Source organism: Gigantopelta aegis, chromosome 8 (assembly GCF_016097555.1).
Source record: "Gigantopelta aegis isolate Gae_Host chromosome 8, Gae_host_genome, whole genome shotgun sequence".
Taxonomy (NCBI): Eukaryota; Metazoa; Mollusca; class Gastropoda; order Neomphalida; family Peltospiridae; genus Gigantopelta; species Gigantopelta aegis.
The window spans coordinates 24,887,739-24,906,948 of NC_054706.1; the positions used below are offsets into that span (position 1 = coordinate 24,887,739).

At 39.5% G+C, this 19,210-nt stretch overlaps 1 protein-coding gene across 1 annotated transcript; it reads right to left on the bottom strand.

Annotated features, from left to right (window-relative positions):
- Window positions 1–4,862: 4,862 nt before the first annotated feature.
- Window positions 4,863–15,662, bottom strand: LOC121379559 (sodium- and chloride-dependent GABA transporter 2-like). The gene is made up of 6 exons (XM_041508205.1): window positions 15,557–15,662; window positions 13,494–13,558; window positions 11,421–11,631; window positions 9,246–9,461; window positions 6,697–6,827; window positions 4,863–5,048 (listed from the first exon to the last, which is right to left on the bottom strand). Exons 1-6 carry the CDS (start codon window positions 15,660–15,662, stop codon window positions 4,863–4,865), a joined length of 915 nt encoding a protein of 304 aa, XP_041364139.1.
- Window positions 15,663–19,210: the final 3,548 nt, after the last annotated feature.

Sequence of the window (19,210 nt, forward strand, 5' to 3'; positions counted from 1 at the left end):
ATTTTAGTGGCCGAAGAACAGCGAACCATACTAATACGTACGGGATGGGTTATCAGTCTTCAATTTTACATTAAAAATTATTTATTTAATTATATATAAAATAAAAAAATACCTAAATCAGTCTTCAGTTTTACATTACAAATTATTTATTTTATAAAATAAAACATGTTTTAAGGCATTCGTAATTCACACGAAACATGTCGTTTACCTTCAGGATAATTCGGAATGTTTTCAAATTATTTTTAAATCACTGGCATGATTCTGCAAGTAAGGTTTTGATTGGTGGACATGAGCTCCAACTGGCTGCTGTTAGATCAACATGTAATAGTGGAGCTAATTTTAATTATATTGATCTCGAAGTATTGGTATCTCGAAGTTAAGATAACGTTCATTTCTGACCTGGCTGTCGAGGCCCGCCAGGAAGAGCATGATGAAGAATATGGCTGCCCAGATCTGTCCAAACGCCATTGTGCTGAGCGCTTCCGGGTACACGATGAAAGCGATGCCCGGCCCTGGAACCGAAACCGTAGTGTGGTTGACCTCCTAAATGGCCTTACACAATATAGGTCGAAATTTCATTTAACAGAAACTGCTTTGTTCAACTTGTTAAATGTACACAGATGTCATTTCTGTTATAAACAATAACGCTCAGTATAACCGTCACCAAGTGACAATGTCAGGGTTGCAGTGGTTATTTTTGTTTCTTTGGGGTTTTTAGACGGCGTCTGGGGGTTTGACCTTTTTGGGGGTGTTTTTGTTGTGTTTTTTTTGTTTTTTTTGTTTTTTATTTTGTTCTTGTTTTATTTTATTTTATGTGTTTACTATATGTAACCCTGCTACATAAAGGAACGTTTAGGTTGTATGTGGTGACCACCGAGCCAGTGCACCACGACTTGTATATCAAAGGCTGTGGTATGTGCTATCCTGTCCAAGGGATGGTGGATATAAAATATCCCTTGCTATAATGGCAAAATGTAGCGGGTTTCCTCTCTCTGGCTGTGTCAAAATGACCATATATTTGACATCCAATAACCGATGATTAATTTTAAAAAAAAGCAATGTGCTCTAGTGGTGTCGTTCAACAAAACATGTTTGTTTATGACCACCGTGTAGTTAGGCAGCCTTCATTAGGCAAGGCTATTTACACGGCTTACGTATTGATACCCACGTCGGTTTTAAGTAACAAGGATGGCGACCTCCATTACGGTTGTATTTATTGAATTGATTCTTGATTGGATCTGAGTTCAAAAAGATCCTTGCGAAATACGGCATCGGGTAAGTACAAAGAAGACAGTCGGCAGTACAAATCAAAAGACGAGGAGTAGTTAGAACGATTCGAAACTGTTAAAAAGGCCTTAAAAAGATTTTTATTCGAACATTTTTAGTTTTATTTGAGATGCTGTATATAAAACATATGCGGCAAACTAAGTCAACTAAAATGAAACAGCATTCAGTTTAAGCAGATGAATTATGACTTATGGGGGGAGGGGACGGGTGAATTTATATCTATATCATGTTCTAGCCGCCATAATGATTCAACAATGATAAAGTATGCCAATGACGGCGAACACGACGAAACCGGCAAACATGCTGGTGAAACAGTCGAGAGCGGTCACCAAGATGGCGTCCCTGAAGTTAACATACATACACTCAGAAATCATTTAATATCAGTAATGTGCGCGTCTTAATTATTGATTACAAATTAATATTAATAAATATACAGAAAATTTAACTGTAGTTACTTATCACAAATATCTGTAAAAATAATGAAATAGTGTACTTGCAACTTCAATAATTCGTCTGTAAAGAGCTTTTCTTAAGTTTTCATTCATTGTTAACATTTTTAACTAATGGCGCTTTCAACGAATAAAAACGCATATTAAAGTTCTTATGTTGTATAGACTATCAGTGTTTGTTTATTCAATGTGTTTTCGTCGTCATAATGTTTTATAAAACCTGAAACTTCATTTTATTTCCTAACGTAATATACTAGAATGGTTTGTTCGAAATGATTGTGAAAAGAAATCCGTTGATATAGCTACTACAAAAGCACATTGAAATGATTGTGAAAAGAAATCCGTTGATATAGCTACTACAAAACCACATTGAAATGATTGTGAAAAGAAATCCGTTGATATAGCTACTACAAAACCACATTGAAATGATTGTGAAAAGAAATCCGTTGATATAGCTACTACAAAACCACATTGAAATGATTGTGAAAAGAAATCCGTTGATATAGCTACTACAAAAGCACATTGAAATGATTGTGAAATGAAATCCTTTGCTATAGCTACTACAAAACCGCATTGAAATGATTGACTGTACAGATACAGATTCGGTAAATGAGAAAGGTTTAAAGAGACATACCCTAGTTTTTAAACACTAACGTATAATTTTGACTATTCGAGCCGTTTTTGATAACTGAAATCATGTTTTACTTAGATTTTATGATTTAGATTATTAATTTCCGTACATTCGATGTGTCTTTGGTCATCCTGGTGTTTTTAATATTTCAAAATGCATTTCTCATATTTTGAAAAACGCACGTGCGTCTGAGAAGTAACAGTTATGGAGTCAAGTTTTAGTCTGTTTTCAGAGTGTATTTCACCATTTCAAAGTCACAAAGACATGTTTCACTCAATTGCAATTTAATCCAAATGTGTTTCAGGTTTGTAGATTAACTAAACTTAGTGTTAATTTTCACGGGTTGAAACTAGGGTCTGTCCCTTTAAATATGTAATTTTAGTCGCTAAAAAGAGTCTGTAATATATAGTGAGAAAAATGTTACACCGGCAACAAACCAATGATAGCCTCTTTAAATTTAAAGAAATTATAGTAAAATAATTTTAAAAAAGAAGAAATTGAAAATATAAATAAGCAAGACGTTAAAATAACAAATTCGCCAAACCACTATCCAACTAATAACATAAAATATAATAATTTGACATTGATTAATTACAATTTTAAAAACATTTCGCGGGCACACACCATTGGTACCACCATTATCCAGGTAATTCTAAACTTACCTATAGCAGTTGTTATGGAAACGGTTGTATCTAGATAGTGTGATAATGTTGGCGGATCCAATGCCGCATGACCACATCACCTGGGTAGCGCTGTCAATCCAAACCTGAAGTAAACAGTTGATATCAAAAGATGCTGCACTAGGATAAACAAGGACAGGGAAGTGAAGTGGGATAGCAAACTAGTGTGAAAGATAGGTGGCTCAATCGGAGCAGGAAGAGATTAATATTACTTATAGTGGAGCTTAGTAGGAGTGGAACTAGGAACGGGGCATAACCCACACACACACACATACCACACCCACCCACACCCAAAGCAATTAATAATAATAAAACCAACCAACAAATAATACAATTAATTAATTAATTAATTAAAACAAGAAACAAAACAATAATAAATAATAAATAATTAATTGCATAACTAACGGTCAGACTAGTATAGTAGGTAATACTAGGTTTTCACGAAAAGTAATAAATGGTGCCAAATTTGCCAAATACATGGGGTTTTTTTACTTTGTAATATTTGTCATTAAAAAATGTCCATAAATTTTATAAATAATATTCACCTTTGTTTTTACGTCAAATGTCATGACTGGTGTTATTTTATTTTTTCAAATTTCTTGGAAAAACTCCATCCCACCTCATCCCAATATAGACCGTATTCTAACTAGCTGTGGGTATGATGGGTGGTTGCCTAACCAGAGGCGACGCTTGGTCTGGATCGGGGGGTGGGGGAGGGTCGAATATGAACCTTGTGGACCCTTTTGTCTATATTTTCCCTGGACACGTATATAAATAGCCTAATATTGCACTGACCATGGGGAAGTGGGATCGTCAGAACCATGGAACAACACCCAGCCTCTGCTTCTGATAAATACAAACTAAAGGATCTCGTCATTAAAATGGCTAATGTATTATGAAACTTTGACAACAGACTAAAATCAAATATGTCACATGGAGTTGTTGATATAATGATTATAACTAATTGGGGCGGGGCGTAGCTCAGTCGTAAAGCGCTCGCTTGATGCGCGGTCGGTGTGGGATCGATCCTCGTCTGTGGGCCCTTTGGGCTATTTCTCGCTCCAGCCAGTGCACCACGACTGGTACATCAAAGGCCATGGTATGTGCTGTCCTGTTATGGGATGGTGCATATAAAATATCCCTTGCTGCTAATCAGAAAGAGTAGCCCATGAAGTGGCGACAGCGGGTATCCTCTCAATATCTGCGTGGTCCTCAACCATATGGTTCGACGCCATATAACCGTAAGTAAAATGTGTTGAGTTAAATAAACCATTTCCTGTCTTATAACCAATATACCAAGAACCGTCACTAACTAGGGATAGAGGTACACCAGGGAATACGAAAACATTTCCTGTCTTATAACCAATATACCATGAACCGTCACTAACTAGGGATAGAGGTACACCAGGGAATACGAAAACATTTCCTGTCTTATAACCAATATACCAAGAACCGTCACTAACTAGGGATAGAGGTACACCAGGGAATACGAAAACATTTCCTGTCTTATAACCAATATACCAAGAACCGTCACTAACTAGGGATAGAGGTACACCAGGGAATACGAAAACATTTCCTGTCTTATAACCAATATACCAATACCCGTCACTAACTAGGGATAGAGGTACACCAGGGAATACGAAAACATTTCCTATCTTATAACCAATATACCAAGAACCGTCACTAACTAGGGATAGAGGTACACCAGGGAATACGAAAACGTGACGTAGTTTACTTTTAAATTGCGCCTTTTTTTGTTGTTGTCTAATTAGAAAAATTCCTATATTACTGTGCCCTTGTTATTTACGCTAGGTACTACGCTGCTACCACCCCCACCCCCAAAGAAATCGTTGACTCTGCCCCTGCCTGTAAAGTAAGAAGTTTCTCCCAGCGAGGAATGATGAACGCCTTAATTCCCTCCACGGCTCCCGGCAGCATCAACCCTCTTATGAGCAGCGCCAACAGCAGTACGTAAGGGACAGTAGCGCTGACGTAGACGACCTAAAAGTAAAAAACCCCAAAACAAACACACAAGAGATTTATAAAGTAAAAACATCGGTTCTTATCACAACTTAACGTAAGAAACGCTGATCTCAGTCTATAGAGAATAACTGATTATTGTCTTAAAGTAACATACCCTAATTTTTAAACACTACGACGTTTTTTCACTATTAAAGTCATTTTTTATAATTTAAATTAAAAGTACTTACATTATTTAGAATATTCATTTTTGTATAACTGAAGTGGTTCTGGTCATCCTGGTTTTTGTAATATCCCAAAATACATTTATTATAATTTTAAAAACGCAAGTTCGTCTGAGAAATAATGGTTATAGAGACAAGCTCTAATACATTTTTGGACGGTATTTCCCCGTTTAAACATCACAAACTTTGTAGATTAACTAAACTTAGTGTTAATTTTTGCGGGTTAAAACTAGGGTCTGAGCCTTTAAGATATCGGTTTTATTCTGTCACGGTTAGAGTAGCGAGTGTCACGAGGGTCTGTCGAGCGGCATTAAGCTTTCGACCTGAGCAGGATAAAGTCGATATCTTAAGACAGTAACCAGTTAGTTTATTTATCCTGCAATCCGCATAAAACGAAAAGTTAATGAAATTAACCGTTTTAATTCACAACTTTACCGTCTTTCACTTCATTTTTCTTTTCAATTTATTTTCGTGCTTATATCCAATTATATCCAAGCTATCTGGGCTGTCTGTCCAGGACATTGGGGTTAGTTGTTAATTGTTAGTGGTTAGTTACAGGGAAGAGGATGTAATGGTCTTACACCTACCCATTGAGTCGTTAAAGCTCGCTCTATGTGGGAGCCGGTATCGGGCTGCGAACCCAGTACCTACCAGCATTATGTCCGATGGCTTAACCACGACACAACCGAGGTCGGTTCCGGAAACCAGAGTAGTATGTCCACAAGTGTTGAATACCTTGTCGCCTACAGTATCCATACACACACAAAAAATAGGTCTTAAATAGCACCAAATTATTTCTTATTTTTAAATTAAAAATTGTCTTCAAAACAGTTTGTTTTGGTTTTTGTTTTTTAAATCAAAATAAATTAATAAAATGAAACGTAACTATGAACAATATAAAATTCGTTTGGTGACCATAAGTGGTATAAAAGTAGTTCCGTCCTAAAAAGCTATATTTGTGGCCGGAAATATAAAAATATATCTAGTCATCATATCTTGACAATTTCCATATAGTGATTGCTGGATAAAAATGAATATTATTAGTCTATAGAAGAAAGAGTATTCTAACGAACGTACGATTCAACAACTGAATCCACATCTAGCAGTATACCAAATAGTATTTCAGCGGGTCAAAGTTCAAATTGCCACACTTTTTTTCATATGGCCAGTAAATTCAGATAATTTAATTAAAGTCAGTTTATCAGCTACTATAGACCTGTAGCACTATGTAATGTGTCCTACAAAAATAGGATGCCATTTTTTTTACAAATCTAGGGTAGTCAAAGATACTTCCCGTGATGTCTGAAACGAACAGTTTAACCCCCATTTTTATGAGTGGTGATATAACTTATATCCATTGTGCTTACGTGTGTCAGTTTTAGCCACATATGTTATTATTGTCGTGTATGTGATTTGATTTGGTGGAATGCACCTTATAGCCTTACTTTTCCTACAGACCGGATTCCTTTGACGAGACACAGGAACACGACGAGCCAGGCTACAATCTGTGACACGAGAAGATGTAATTGTATATCACCCGGATGTTCAATCCCGTCACTGATATTCAGCACGGTACCTTTTGAAGGGAAAAGAGAACAGCATTGTATAATATCATGGTATAGGTGTCAACTCTCCCGTTTTGACTGTCAGTCTCAAGGTTTGAGGACCTGCCTCAAGGCGGTGTCACACATTCGAGACCTAAACTCACGATCAGCTCCTTACCTTGACGATCTAAAAAAAATTAAAATCGCGGGGAGAACATACGAAATGTGGCGCCAAAAAAAAAAATGCCACGAGGTGAAGTCCAACTCACGTTTGTCAAGAGCTATACACGAGCATTAAGTCCACTTTAAGATGATGTAACGAGCGACTCCCGACCGTCACGACCATTTAAGAGCAGTTGACGACGGATTGGCGTCCGCTACCCGACGAAGGTAGATCGGCTGACTCTCACGATTGTTTTGAGCATGGTCAAAATGTTCGTGAGAGTTTGCCGACTTCTCACGTCCTTCAAGACACACTGAAGACCACTTAAGTCATATATCAGAGCCTGTCAAATGCTCCAAGACCTTTCACGAGGGACTCATGATTTTTTCACTTTTCGCATCGTCAGGTGATCGTGGAGCAAAATCGTGACTGTGTGACACCCGCATAACGGCCACCTCTGATCTCACGTTTGTCTCCCGTTTAACAGAAAATATTCAGGTAAAAAAACATATTAAGTAAAAAAAACAAGTGAAATAAAAGATTTAGAAAATAAATTATGATTTCCCGATTATTTCCCTATCCGAATGTCACAAAAATAACCCGGTTACTTCGAGGCCATGTAGCCATCGTAAGCATCTTGTTCGAATTGTTTATAGTTAGGCCTACTCCATTACGCTGTAACGTAAAAGCTGGGTAGATTTGTATGCGACAGCGGCGCTCAAGCTAATGCATTGTGGGATAGCGTCACGTTATAGCGTCTGATCTTGGCGCCGAACACAAGCTTGCAGAAAAGCATATTTGTCATCTGACATCATTATGCCAAGAAATGTAAATTCATCACCCGAAAGAGGCAAAAAGAAAGGCCCGCGTTATTGTATCAAGTTCCAGGTTAAATGGGTGACATAATTTGGCAGTGTTCAACGCAGCAAGAGGGACGAGCACTCGTTCTTCTGCACAACTTATGTAGGCAAGATGAACAGTGATACCTGCTGCTTTGATGCAAATCTAAATAGCCATGTCCTTCAGTGCTGCAAGAGTGCAACAAGAGTATACGACATGGAACACCCATCGTCAGCACCTACTTCCAAGAAATAAGCCTCAGCCAGAATATGTAACAACTCCTGACTGCCAGCAACAAGTTCACCTTGGGGGAAGGGACTAGTTTACCCGATCAAGCAGGATATACAGTAAATCAAGGGGTTTTAATGAAGTGACTCCAGTTATAAACAGTTCACGACATGTAGTCCACCAAGTGTTTGGTATGGCAAAGTTACATGATGCAATCTGATGAGAAAGTACAATGCCATTAAATAAGACCTTTTCTTGTTCATCTCATTATATTTATAGCAACATATAGAATAACCCTAACTGTCCCTTACAGAAAATGAATTTAATACTGTGAAGTAAGTTCCAAGGGGATGTATAATTTAGGCTGCCAGAAGGTTTCAGATGCTGTCAGATTGTACCATTTTAAACCTAAAAATCCATATTTACCCCCTCCCCCCCCCCCCCCCCCCCCCCCCCCCCCGCTAAAACCTACAGGTGAGATTTCTTCAGGGGTTGACACCTACATGTGTATTTTGACATGGTAAACTGTATGCTGATGAAAAGAAATAATGAATGAATGAATGAATGTTTAACGACACCCCAGCACGAAAAATACATCGGCTATTGGGTGTCAAACTATGGTAATGCAAACAAATAAAGTGATGATCAACATCAATATAACAATTCAAGATTTAAATAAAAACAGTGTAAAGAACTGTGCAAAAATACAAATATCACAGATAGATACTGAATTTTAGTCAAAATTTCAATTGTGCTGTATTTGCCATTCTCAAAGAGAATGTTACACCCCTGCACCACGGTGAGGTTACAGCACGCGCAGGGGATGAAAAGAAATAAGATGATGTATAAGTGGTTTTGAAAATTGTTCAAATTTCATCATCATCTTTTAAAATCAGTTTGTATCAACCAATCAACTTTTGATTGTACAATCGGTTAGAATGTATATGAACTTGAATTATTACAAATTATATTATAAGGACCGTATAGGGAATATTCGTTGCAACATCATAACCCCACCCTACACCCACCCCAGAAAGCAACAAAACATCGACGATAAACAAAAAACACAATTTTAAAACGAAACTGAAATTTCAAAAGAAGTTGACCTACGACCAGAATTCTTCAGTAGCTGTGTTAGTCTTCACCAATGGTGATGTCTCGTTCAGTGTGACCCAACTCGAACTAACGTTCACTACACCGATAGTCGTGGACATGTTACTAAGTGGGTTACTGGGCAGTGACCCGTTATACGCGGATGTGTTGTTTCTGCCAAGTGTCCTGGCTACACAGGACGGTGTATTCCAGGAGTTGGAGCAGGTCGTCCAGGGCAGGACGGCGCTGAAGGATGAGTAGAGGTAGTAGAGGGTCCAACAGATGAGGATGTTGTAGTACGCGGTGCCGCCCAGGGCAAGCAGGAACCACGCGTAGCCCATACCTGGAGGATACGGACGAAAGGAAATAATTTTAATTACTGTTACATAGCGTCGAACATGGAAAGGAAACCCGCTGCTGTCATGCGTACGCCATGGAGGAAATGGACTAAAAGAAAGAATGGTTTATTTAACGACACACTCAGTACATTTTCATCATGGTTATATGCCGGTGGACATATGGTCAAGGACCGCACAGATAATGAGAGTGGAATCCCGCAGATGACGCCATGCAATGGGCTACTCTTTCCTATCAGCAGCAATGGATCTTTTATCATTTTCACCATCCCACAGGCAGAATAGCACATACCGTGGCCAATGGGTCCACGAACGGGTATCGATTCAAGACCGACCGTGCATCAGGTGAGCGCTTTACCACTGGCCTATGTCCCGCTCAGGAAATAAGAACAAGGGAAAAGGTTAGTTTTGTATAACGACACCACTAGATAGCATTGGCTACTTAAACATTTAATAATTCTGAAATATAGTCTTTAGAGTAACCTAGCTAAACAAAATAATATTAGCAGCTGGATATCTTTCATTGTGTTTTCCCTAGCTTGTTTTAGCATGGTGTGGCACTGTACCTCGGTAGTCTAGCATCATCCTAGCTAAATCTGCCCTGAGACCAAACAAGCCTTTTTTCAATCATTAATTCTAAAACTGTCTATAAAACACTAAACAAATATACCGTTAATTAATCAACTATCCATGTTATATATCTTTTCATTCATTTATTAAAGCAGGCACATTAATTACATTTATTTTTATTTTTATGAATTGTTTGTCTTTAATGAAAACAAAAGTGTCCTAAACATGGTGAAAATGTCCCAAAAGTGTTTAGTCTACCATGTCTTTCCAAATTTCTAGGGAAAACATTATTTTATATGCAGATTCCCACAGACAGGACGCACACACCATGGCATTTGATATACATGGGTACATATCAATGGATCCACCGATGCGGTTCAATCCAACGATCGAAGCCAGTCTCCAAAAGCACCTATTGGAATGAAACAAAAATATACCAAGAACACCAACAAAATACTTATATCTTTCATCGTAACCAGGTCTTTGTTTAGTTGTATGCTTGCATGTGTGTGTGTGTGTGTGTGTGTGTGTGTGTGTGTGTGTGTGTGTGTGTGTGTGTGTGTGTGTGTGTGTGTCTCCTCTCTCTATCTCTCTATCTCTCTCTGTCATATCAGGACAAATGTGTACACAAACACAGTTGCTTCCCCTTATGTCGCTCTTAAATGAGTTTTAATGGCTGAGAAAGCCATAAATATTACGATTTAAAGACGTTCGAAAGCGAAATCTTTGGTTTACAAAATATTATATTCCTCCTCGAGACAGCGAAGAATGCGGTTATGTTCAGCGAACGTCGAGGTTTCTCTCCCCCCCCCAACCCCCACCCCCCACCCTTGGGGCTGTGTTGCGCGAGCTTGGTCCTTTGACCAAGTATCGCGTTGAACACAATGGGAGTTCAGCTATTGTCACCTTGTATTACGGTGACAATAGACCGAAGCGCCCGAGCAGTAGGAGGAGAAAGCGTCCCAAGGCGGCTCAGGGGGGGTGGGGGGGGGGGACCAAACTCGGCGGCTCAACCGCCAGGGGCGGTCCCTTCTGCTTCAAAGAAGAAGTCGAGACCGGCAGGGGCGGTTCAGGGGGGGCCAAAACCGGCAGCTCAACTGCCGGCGGTGGTCCCTCCTGCTTCGCCGCCCCCCACTACTCAGAAGCAGCAGACGCCAGGAGCGGCAAAGGTGAGGCCTAAGCTGTCAGCTCAACTGGCAGTGGCGGCCCCTCCCCCTGCAGCACCAGCGCCGATGGAGACAGGACCTGTTAAAGTGTCGTCAGCTCCAGCCAGCCCAACAAGCGTCTCCACGTGTTGTTGCGATGGCTGGTGCAGAGCGGGACACCAAGAAGAGGAACGTGTCGGTTCAGGACCCGTCTGACACCCAACCCACTACTTGGCAGATCGCCTGCGACAAGCTTCCTGGACGGTACCGCAAGTGTGTCAAGGGGGAGTTCACTGCTACCTCCCAACTGCCAGGCCCCTTCATCCCCAAGAGTTGGAGACCAACACCATCTGGTCAGGGGCGGTACCAGTTCCAGTACGTCGAGAAGAGTTGCACATTCTACTTGACGTCTGAGCGGAACGGGGTATATCGGCAAGGCCTGCTGAAATCAGACATGGATAATCCAATTGTCCATCGGATTATCAGGCTGATACTTCCAGAAGATTACCCAGCCTTACTTCGGGGAGAGTGCTACATTGACCTGCCTCACTTCTTCCCGAGGTTCCGAACCGATCACCCCAACATCTCGCCATGAGTTCCGCTAAACCTCTCCTAGGGCAGGAACCTCCTTTTTAGGCTTAGTTGGACTTTAAATCTTTTGGCCGTGGTTCAAAATTTTATGTTAATTTTTTTGTAAACAGTCCGACACACTTTACTTTGGCAGCCCGTCTAAATTGCTCAAATCACCCTAACAACTTTTTGGCCGAGCACTCCAATATTTTTTGTTTCGGATTTTAAAGTTTATCCAGACATGAGTCGAATGTAGCAGCTCCTTTTGGCTTTAGGTCCCTCGACATAACTACTAAATTCGTATTCCAAATTCCGTCCACCTTAAACTCCCCCCCCCCCCCCCCCCCCCACCGGCACGGACCATATAGATCGGACTTTAAACTTTTAGACCTTCGTTCAAAAATGTTTGTCGAAATTACTTCTTTTTTTTAATATTATTAAATAGTCCGACCCTCTCTTCTTTCTCTTATTTATTTTTGGACTGTCCTTCTAAAATGCCCCAAATTATATAAATATTCGGCCGAGCAGTCAATTCTTTTTATTTTTAGCTTGTAACTTTTTTTTTTCTTCTTTTTTTTAATTCTATTAATTTTTTGTTTACTAATTGCTACTTTCAAAATTCTGCCCATTTTCAAGTCTACCCCCCCCCCCCCCTCCCCCATCCCGAGTCAGGTCACCGATCTTATTGGAGGTCGGACTCTGGATGGGCGTGTTCGAAACCCTAGTGGTACATGGGCACGTTAAACTACTTATCTAACTATAAACTATTACAACTGAGAAACTATGTGCAAAGCACTTAATAAATATATGGTCTTCCGAAAAAAGGTTATCGGAAATATTTTCGAACCGTAATGTTACTCGACATGAAGACCACTCTGCGAAAACAATACATGGTCATTATATGGACGTTTTAAGCATCGACACTAAATAATGGACTTTTAACCCATGGTTCACCAATCTAATATTACAACAACTATTTTGAAATATGCATTCATTTGAGTCGAACAAAGGCAATTTTGTAAACTAATGTTGCAATAAATTACCGTAATATGCCATAAACAGATGATATACTCAGACGGTGCATTATTAAAAACGTCCCTAGTGTAATTAGTTCCGTTAAATTAAATGGAATTTGAAATCCCTTGAGGTTCATACATATTTGAAAAGTGCTTGAATTTGGATGATTCTAATGAAAAACACTTGCATTTGTTTATTATGTGTTATGGTGACATTGACAGTGTTAACAAGAAGTTACAGTTTGGTTTTGGTGAAGGGAAACAACTCGTCGAATACAATATATATTTGTCCTGATATGTGTCTTTCTCTTTCATTGAAATTTGTATGTATCGCTATTGGGTCCTGAAGGATGTAAACGTAACCCATAAACAAGTCAAAATAAACAAGCTAGTCACGACAACAGTACATTGTAACAGCCTTCACAAGAACAGGTGTTGTTTCTTCTTTGTTGGTATTTGGTGTGTGTGTGTGTGGGGGGGGGGGGGGGGGGGGGGGGTATTTTGTTTGTTTGTTTGTTTTTTGTTGTTTTTTTTTTTGGTTTTTTTTGGGGGGGGTGTTTTGGGGGGGTTATGCCCTTTTTGTTTGTTTCTTTTTAAATAAAGTTTGCGTATATAGTTCCTAATGTATCAAATATCTTGTATTTCAATCACCTTTAAACAAAGGACACAGATTCCACAGTTTGGCGGGACCAAGATTGGTGAATTGTGGGTAGGATACTTCCAAGAAAACCAAAGGTGTTGCGAAAAATACCATCCTAATCAAGTAAGGAAGCAGGAATGCACCTTTAAAATATAACATAATATACAACCAAAACAATATGGAGAGAAAGAAGATTTAAAACAATGTTTGACGTGCATAAAACAAAAGAAGTTTGTTTTGTTTAACGACACCACTAGAAAACATTCATTTATTAATCATCGGCAATTGGATGTCAAACATTTGGTCATTTTGACATATAGTCTTAGAGAGGAAACCCGCTACATTTTTTTTTCATTAGTAGCAAGGGATATTTTCTATGCATCATCCCACAGACAGAATAACACATACCACGGTCTTTGATATACCAGTTGTGGTGCACTGGTTGGAACGAGATATAGCCCAATGGGTCCGCCGACGGGGATCGATCCCAGACCGACAGCGCATCAAGCGAGCGCTTTATCACAGGGTTATGTCCCGCCCATTGACGTGCCTAAAGACAGCACGTGAAAATAAATTCTATACCAATCTTCACGACGTTTATTTATTTATTTATTTATTCGTTTATTTATTTAGTTAGTTAGTTATCCTAATTTTAAAAAGCTATAAAAAGGCTGAATTTCCAAATACGAACATCTGTCGTTACACAAAAGTAATTGGTGATCTTCATTATAATGGCAGATGTAGTACGGATCAGAAGGTAATATAAAACCAAAGTAGAAAACCTATGGCCGCTTTATTTGGTAAAACTAGAAATCATTAAATTTTCTTAAATGCTGAAACATTGCTATCGCTGTTTGATACGTATGTTAGCAGTATTTTAAATTATTGCTGTGAAGTTTGGGGTTTTATCAAAGCTAATAGCCACGAGATCCTACATTTGCAAGTCTGTAAACGTAATTTAGGAGTGAAAATTAGCACTTCTATTATGATGGTATATTTTGAATTAGGCAGATCAACCTTTTTGTACATAAGTAGGAACATTCGCACTGTTAAATATTGGATACATTTGTTGAATACAGATTACTGTATTTTGAAAGAGTGTTATACCACCCTATATGTCGAGTGCAAAGAAAACAACTTGCTGTTAACTGGGTTAGTCAAATACGATACCTCCTTACTAATGGTATTGGTCACATATGGTATAATTAAAATGTAGAAAATTGCAGTACATTTACATCACTATTCAAACAGTGAATTTATTCAATCTGTGTTTGCTGCATTCAACAATTATCCAAAATTTCTCGTATACCAATTCATTTTAATAATTGTTGCATACAACCGTACCTTCAGAAACCTATTGGCCTGAAATATAACATATTTTGAGTAAATATAGACTATTTTCCCATATTCTTTGTTTAGACTTGGGCAGATACAACAATATTGTCAGGAATAATAGAATTCATTTCATTTCAACTTATTGTCATGTTTATATCAAATTATGGTTCAAGCGCGCTCTCCTGGGCACACACTTCAACTATCTGGGCTGTCTGTCCAGGACAGTGGAATAATAGAATATGTAGTCTGTGCAATATGAATGTAGTAGAAGACGAATATCACTTTGTTCTAGTGTGTCCTGTGTACAGTAACATAAGATATAATAAATATATTAAACCTAATTATTATCACAAATCATCAATATTTAAATGTAATGTACATGACACAATATGACATTTCACGATATTTCGTATGCCAGTCGTGGAGCAGTGGTCAGAACAGGAAAGCCGCAAATAGGTTTGCCCATCGAGCCCTAATACTACAAAAGCAATCATCACTGAGCCATATGCCTCACTCCAAAAATATAGAAGCAGCAGCAACAACAACAACAGCAACATTAATAAACAACAAGCGTAAGCAAAAAAAAAACACCGTTTGCGAGATTAACGACTGGTTCCCATAAAATGTATCAGGTGGTATGTCGCCGCAGAACACAGTTGCAGACGGTCTACGACGGATCGTTAAAGTTGAAATGCATAGGGACGTGATATATGTGTGTCTGCGACGATTTATGGCCAGTTACCGATTTTATGGTGAGCAGGTAACTATTACACAGTATTTAAATTGTGTTTTCCCGCGTTACTCACCGCCACCACTCTTGTAACATATGAAGGGGAATCTCCAAACATTGCCATATCCAACCATCAGCCCGAGAAGCGAGAAGAAATACTCTGTCCATCGGTTCCAGTTCATTGTCGGTGATTCTGCTGTAATATTTTAAACACACTTGTCACTTATTATCACGTCCAGTGTTCCACCCATCAATATAAACTGACGATCAAAAGAAAGTATACCAATAATTTTTTCAAAGTATTAAAAACAACACAAAACACAAGTTGATGCAAATGTTATATTTTGAAAGTAGGCCTATAATAATTTGGCGATAAATAAACACGAGTATACTCAATAAAACCCATAAAATTATAATGTCACAGTTCACAACAGCACTAGGGGTGAAATGTGCGATTTCATAAAGGACCACGCATAACGAAGGTAAATACATTTCACCACAAAGAACATGTTTCAATAGCGTGTATGTCCACCATGTGCAAGTATGCAAGCATGGACCCGACGTCGGACAAATTTCCGTCAATGACAATAAGGTCTGTCCGCTGTTGTTCACAGATACCGCCCCAAACCATCACAAATCCACCACCAAACGGTTCAGTCTCCTGAACACAGCACGGCGCTGTTATCTTTCCTGCACGTCGGTATATCCGAGTCCTGCCATCAGCTCTGAATAACTGGAACCTACTCTCATCAGAAAAGAGTACACGTTGCCAGTTCTGATGTTGCCAACGTTGAAACTGACGTGCCCAACGTAAACGTCGAAGTCGATGTTGCCTTGTCAATGGCATCCCTCTGAATGGTCGATAGGCCCTGATACCATGCTGTCGTAGTCGACGACATACAGTGTGACGACTTATGACATGTCCAAGGCCAGTCGCTGCAGATGACGTCATAGTGAGGAATCTGTTACGTAAGTGTAAGATGCGGAGATGGCGGTCCTCGTTGGCTGTTTTGACGCGAGGTTTTCCCACTTCATGGTCTGTCTGCAGTCCTGCCAGTCACCCTGTAACGCTGTATCAACCTGGTGATCGTCAATTTTGTGCAATTCAGGATTCTTGTCACATGGGCCTAAATAGCACCCAACTGCCCCATACCAATAGCTCTCTCTCTCTCTCTCTCTGTCTCTCTCTCTCTCTCTCTCTCTCTCTCTCTCTCTCTCTCTCTCTCTCTCTCTCTCTCTCTCTCTCTCTCTCTCTCTCTCTCTCTCTTCAGTAGTTAGCCTTGCCATGTTCTCTGGTGTTTTACTGTTGACTCGGACATGTTCTAAGCAATGGCACCCTTTTTACACCCTTATGTGCACGAGTATTATGTTTCTCGTGCAGTATAAATTTGATGAATAAACTCATTTTGCACGTGCGGCATCGCCCAACGCAGCAATGTGCGACTATTCGTCATTGATTGCATTATAACGAACAATACTGGAACCTATCTAACCTTCCATGAACGTGTATTGTGTTTATTTATAATAAAAATAATTGGTATACTTTCTTTTGATCGTCAGTTTATCATATTTGTTAAAATGAGCAATGCAATTATTGCACTTCATATCACATTCAGCGCTATTGATTCTATTCGTTACATTCAGTCATCCATCCATCCATCCATACGTCCGTCCATTTATCTACCCATTCATCATCTATTATCCTTCCATCTCTCCGTCAATCCACCCATTCTTTAATCCATCCATCTGTCTAATATATCCATCAATCCATCCATTTACCAGCCCATGCGTCCATTCCTGTATGTATGTATGTATCCATCCATCCGTCCGTTCGTCCGTTCGTCCGTCCGTCTGTTCGTCCCTCATTCCGTCCTTCCTTCCCTCCCTCCATCCCTGCATCCAACCAGCCATGCCGTTATTCCTTTCCACCGAAGGCTGGCACCTTATATTTATTTACTTTCAAAAAACCTTTTGTTTTTTCACAAAATAGCAACCCGAATTTCATTAAATCCTCCCTTGCTTCTTCCTCCAGTGTACATCAATCAGGTGTGTGTGTGGGGGGGGGGGGATAATGGGGGGTTCGTGGATCGAAACCCCTCTGTTCGAGCAATATTTTAAAATGTATTCTTTTGAGGCAGCATATCTCGACCACCTTAGAAACGCTTGCGCCTGCCACAGTCTAGACCCCTCCCTATAGAATATATTCCTGCACACGCACCTGTTAAAGGGACTTTCCTGAGCTTGCTGCATCGTAAGATGTTTCCGGTTAATAAAATATTTCTACGATTAAACTTGCATATTAAATATATTTTCTTTTTTAGAATATCATTGTCTATATATGCAATGTGTTTCTGGTCATCTTAATATTTGTAAGAATCCCAAACTGGATTTTGTCTTCAAATAATCTCATACGTACTAAAAAAAATTTTTAGGAAATAAAATGAAATTTAACCTAGTACACATATTAGAACGATCAGAAACACGTTTAATATATAGCCACTAATATTTTATGCAGAAAAATATATTTGATATGTAATTACAATCGTTAAAAAGTCTCTGTTAGTCGATAACATCTTAAACATTGCAGCAAACTCAAGAATGTCCCTTTAAGTATGGACACGAAATAGCATTGATGCAAATGAACACAGTCACGCCGGAGTTGCGAGAGCCGTAACGTTTTGTTTTGGTGTAAACTTACCCTAAACTAACAGAAAAATTATAAATTTGAAAAATTACAAAACGTACCAAATGTAAAGTGACGTTCATAATTTACAGTGAAACAAACAGGTCCCTGGGTCCAATGCACCACTTCTATATTACTTGTCACATTTGCGAGTGACTCAACGTTTTGTTTTGGTGCGACTTGACCTAAACAGAGAAATTATAAATATGAAAAATTAAAAAACGTACCAAATTTTGAATGAAGTTTCTGACTTACAATGAAACACACAAGTCCTCGGGTCTAATCCACCACTCTTATGTTGCCTCTATATCACATGTCCTGGTACATTAAAAATCTAAGATACCAAAAAGTGATAATAACCAGCGAGACACAACGTGTGTCCGTCCATATTCGACCGTCTATTACCTCCGTGACAATTCTGGGTACCTGCTATGGGCAACACAAACGGTAAAGCCCCGGTCACACTGTTAAGGATCGTCTGGCCGAATCAACGACGGATGTAAACCTCACAGATGACCCCGGATAGTGGACTGTCCGCTGTCCCCTGCGAATGCACCATGGTTTAACTACGGTTTTCGACGGATAAACCAAGGATTGTTAAGGATAGGGGTTAGTTGACAATGGGGAGCGCTACGGGGAGCGCTACGGGTCGCTACGGATCTCTAAGGCTCGGTACAGTTTAGTACGGACCACAACGGATTGTCACTAGTGATGCCGGATCGTATCCGTGGCTAACCCGGCGTCCTGATCCTTAACAGTGTGACCGGGGCTCGAGGCCGGGGACTAATACGATTAAGTACGGATAAATACGGTTTAAGTACGGTTTATTACGAATTAGAACGGATTATTACGTTCTTGTACGGATCATTAAGAGTGTACTACGGTTGTTCGATCCGTGATGAATTTTTGGACATGTTCAAAATGTTCACGGACATACAAGTACTACTAGGATTGATCAGGGATTTAATACAGCTACTGACAGCTACGGACCTCTACGGACCATCACGGATTGTCAGGAATGATGTCGGATCGTATCCGTGGCTAACC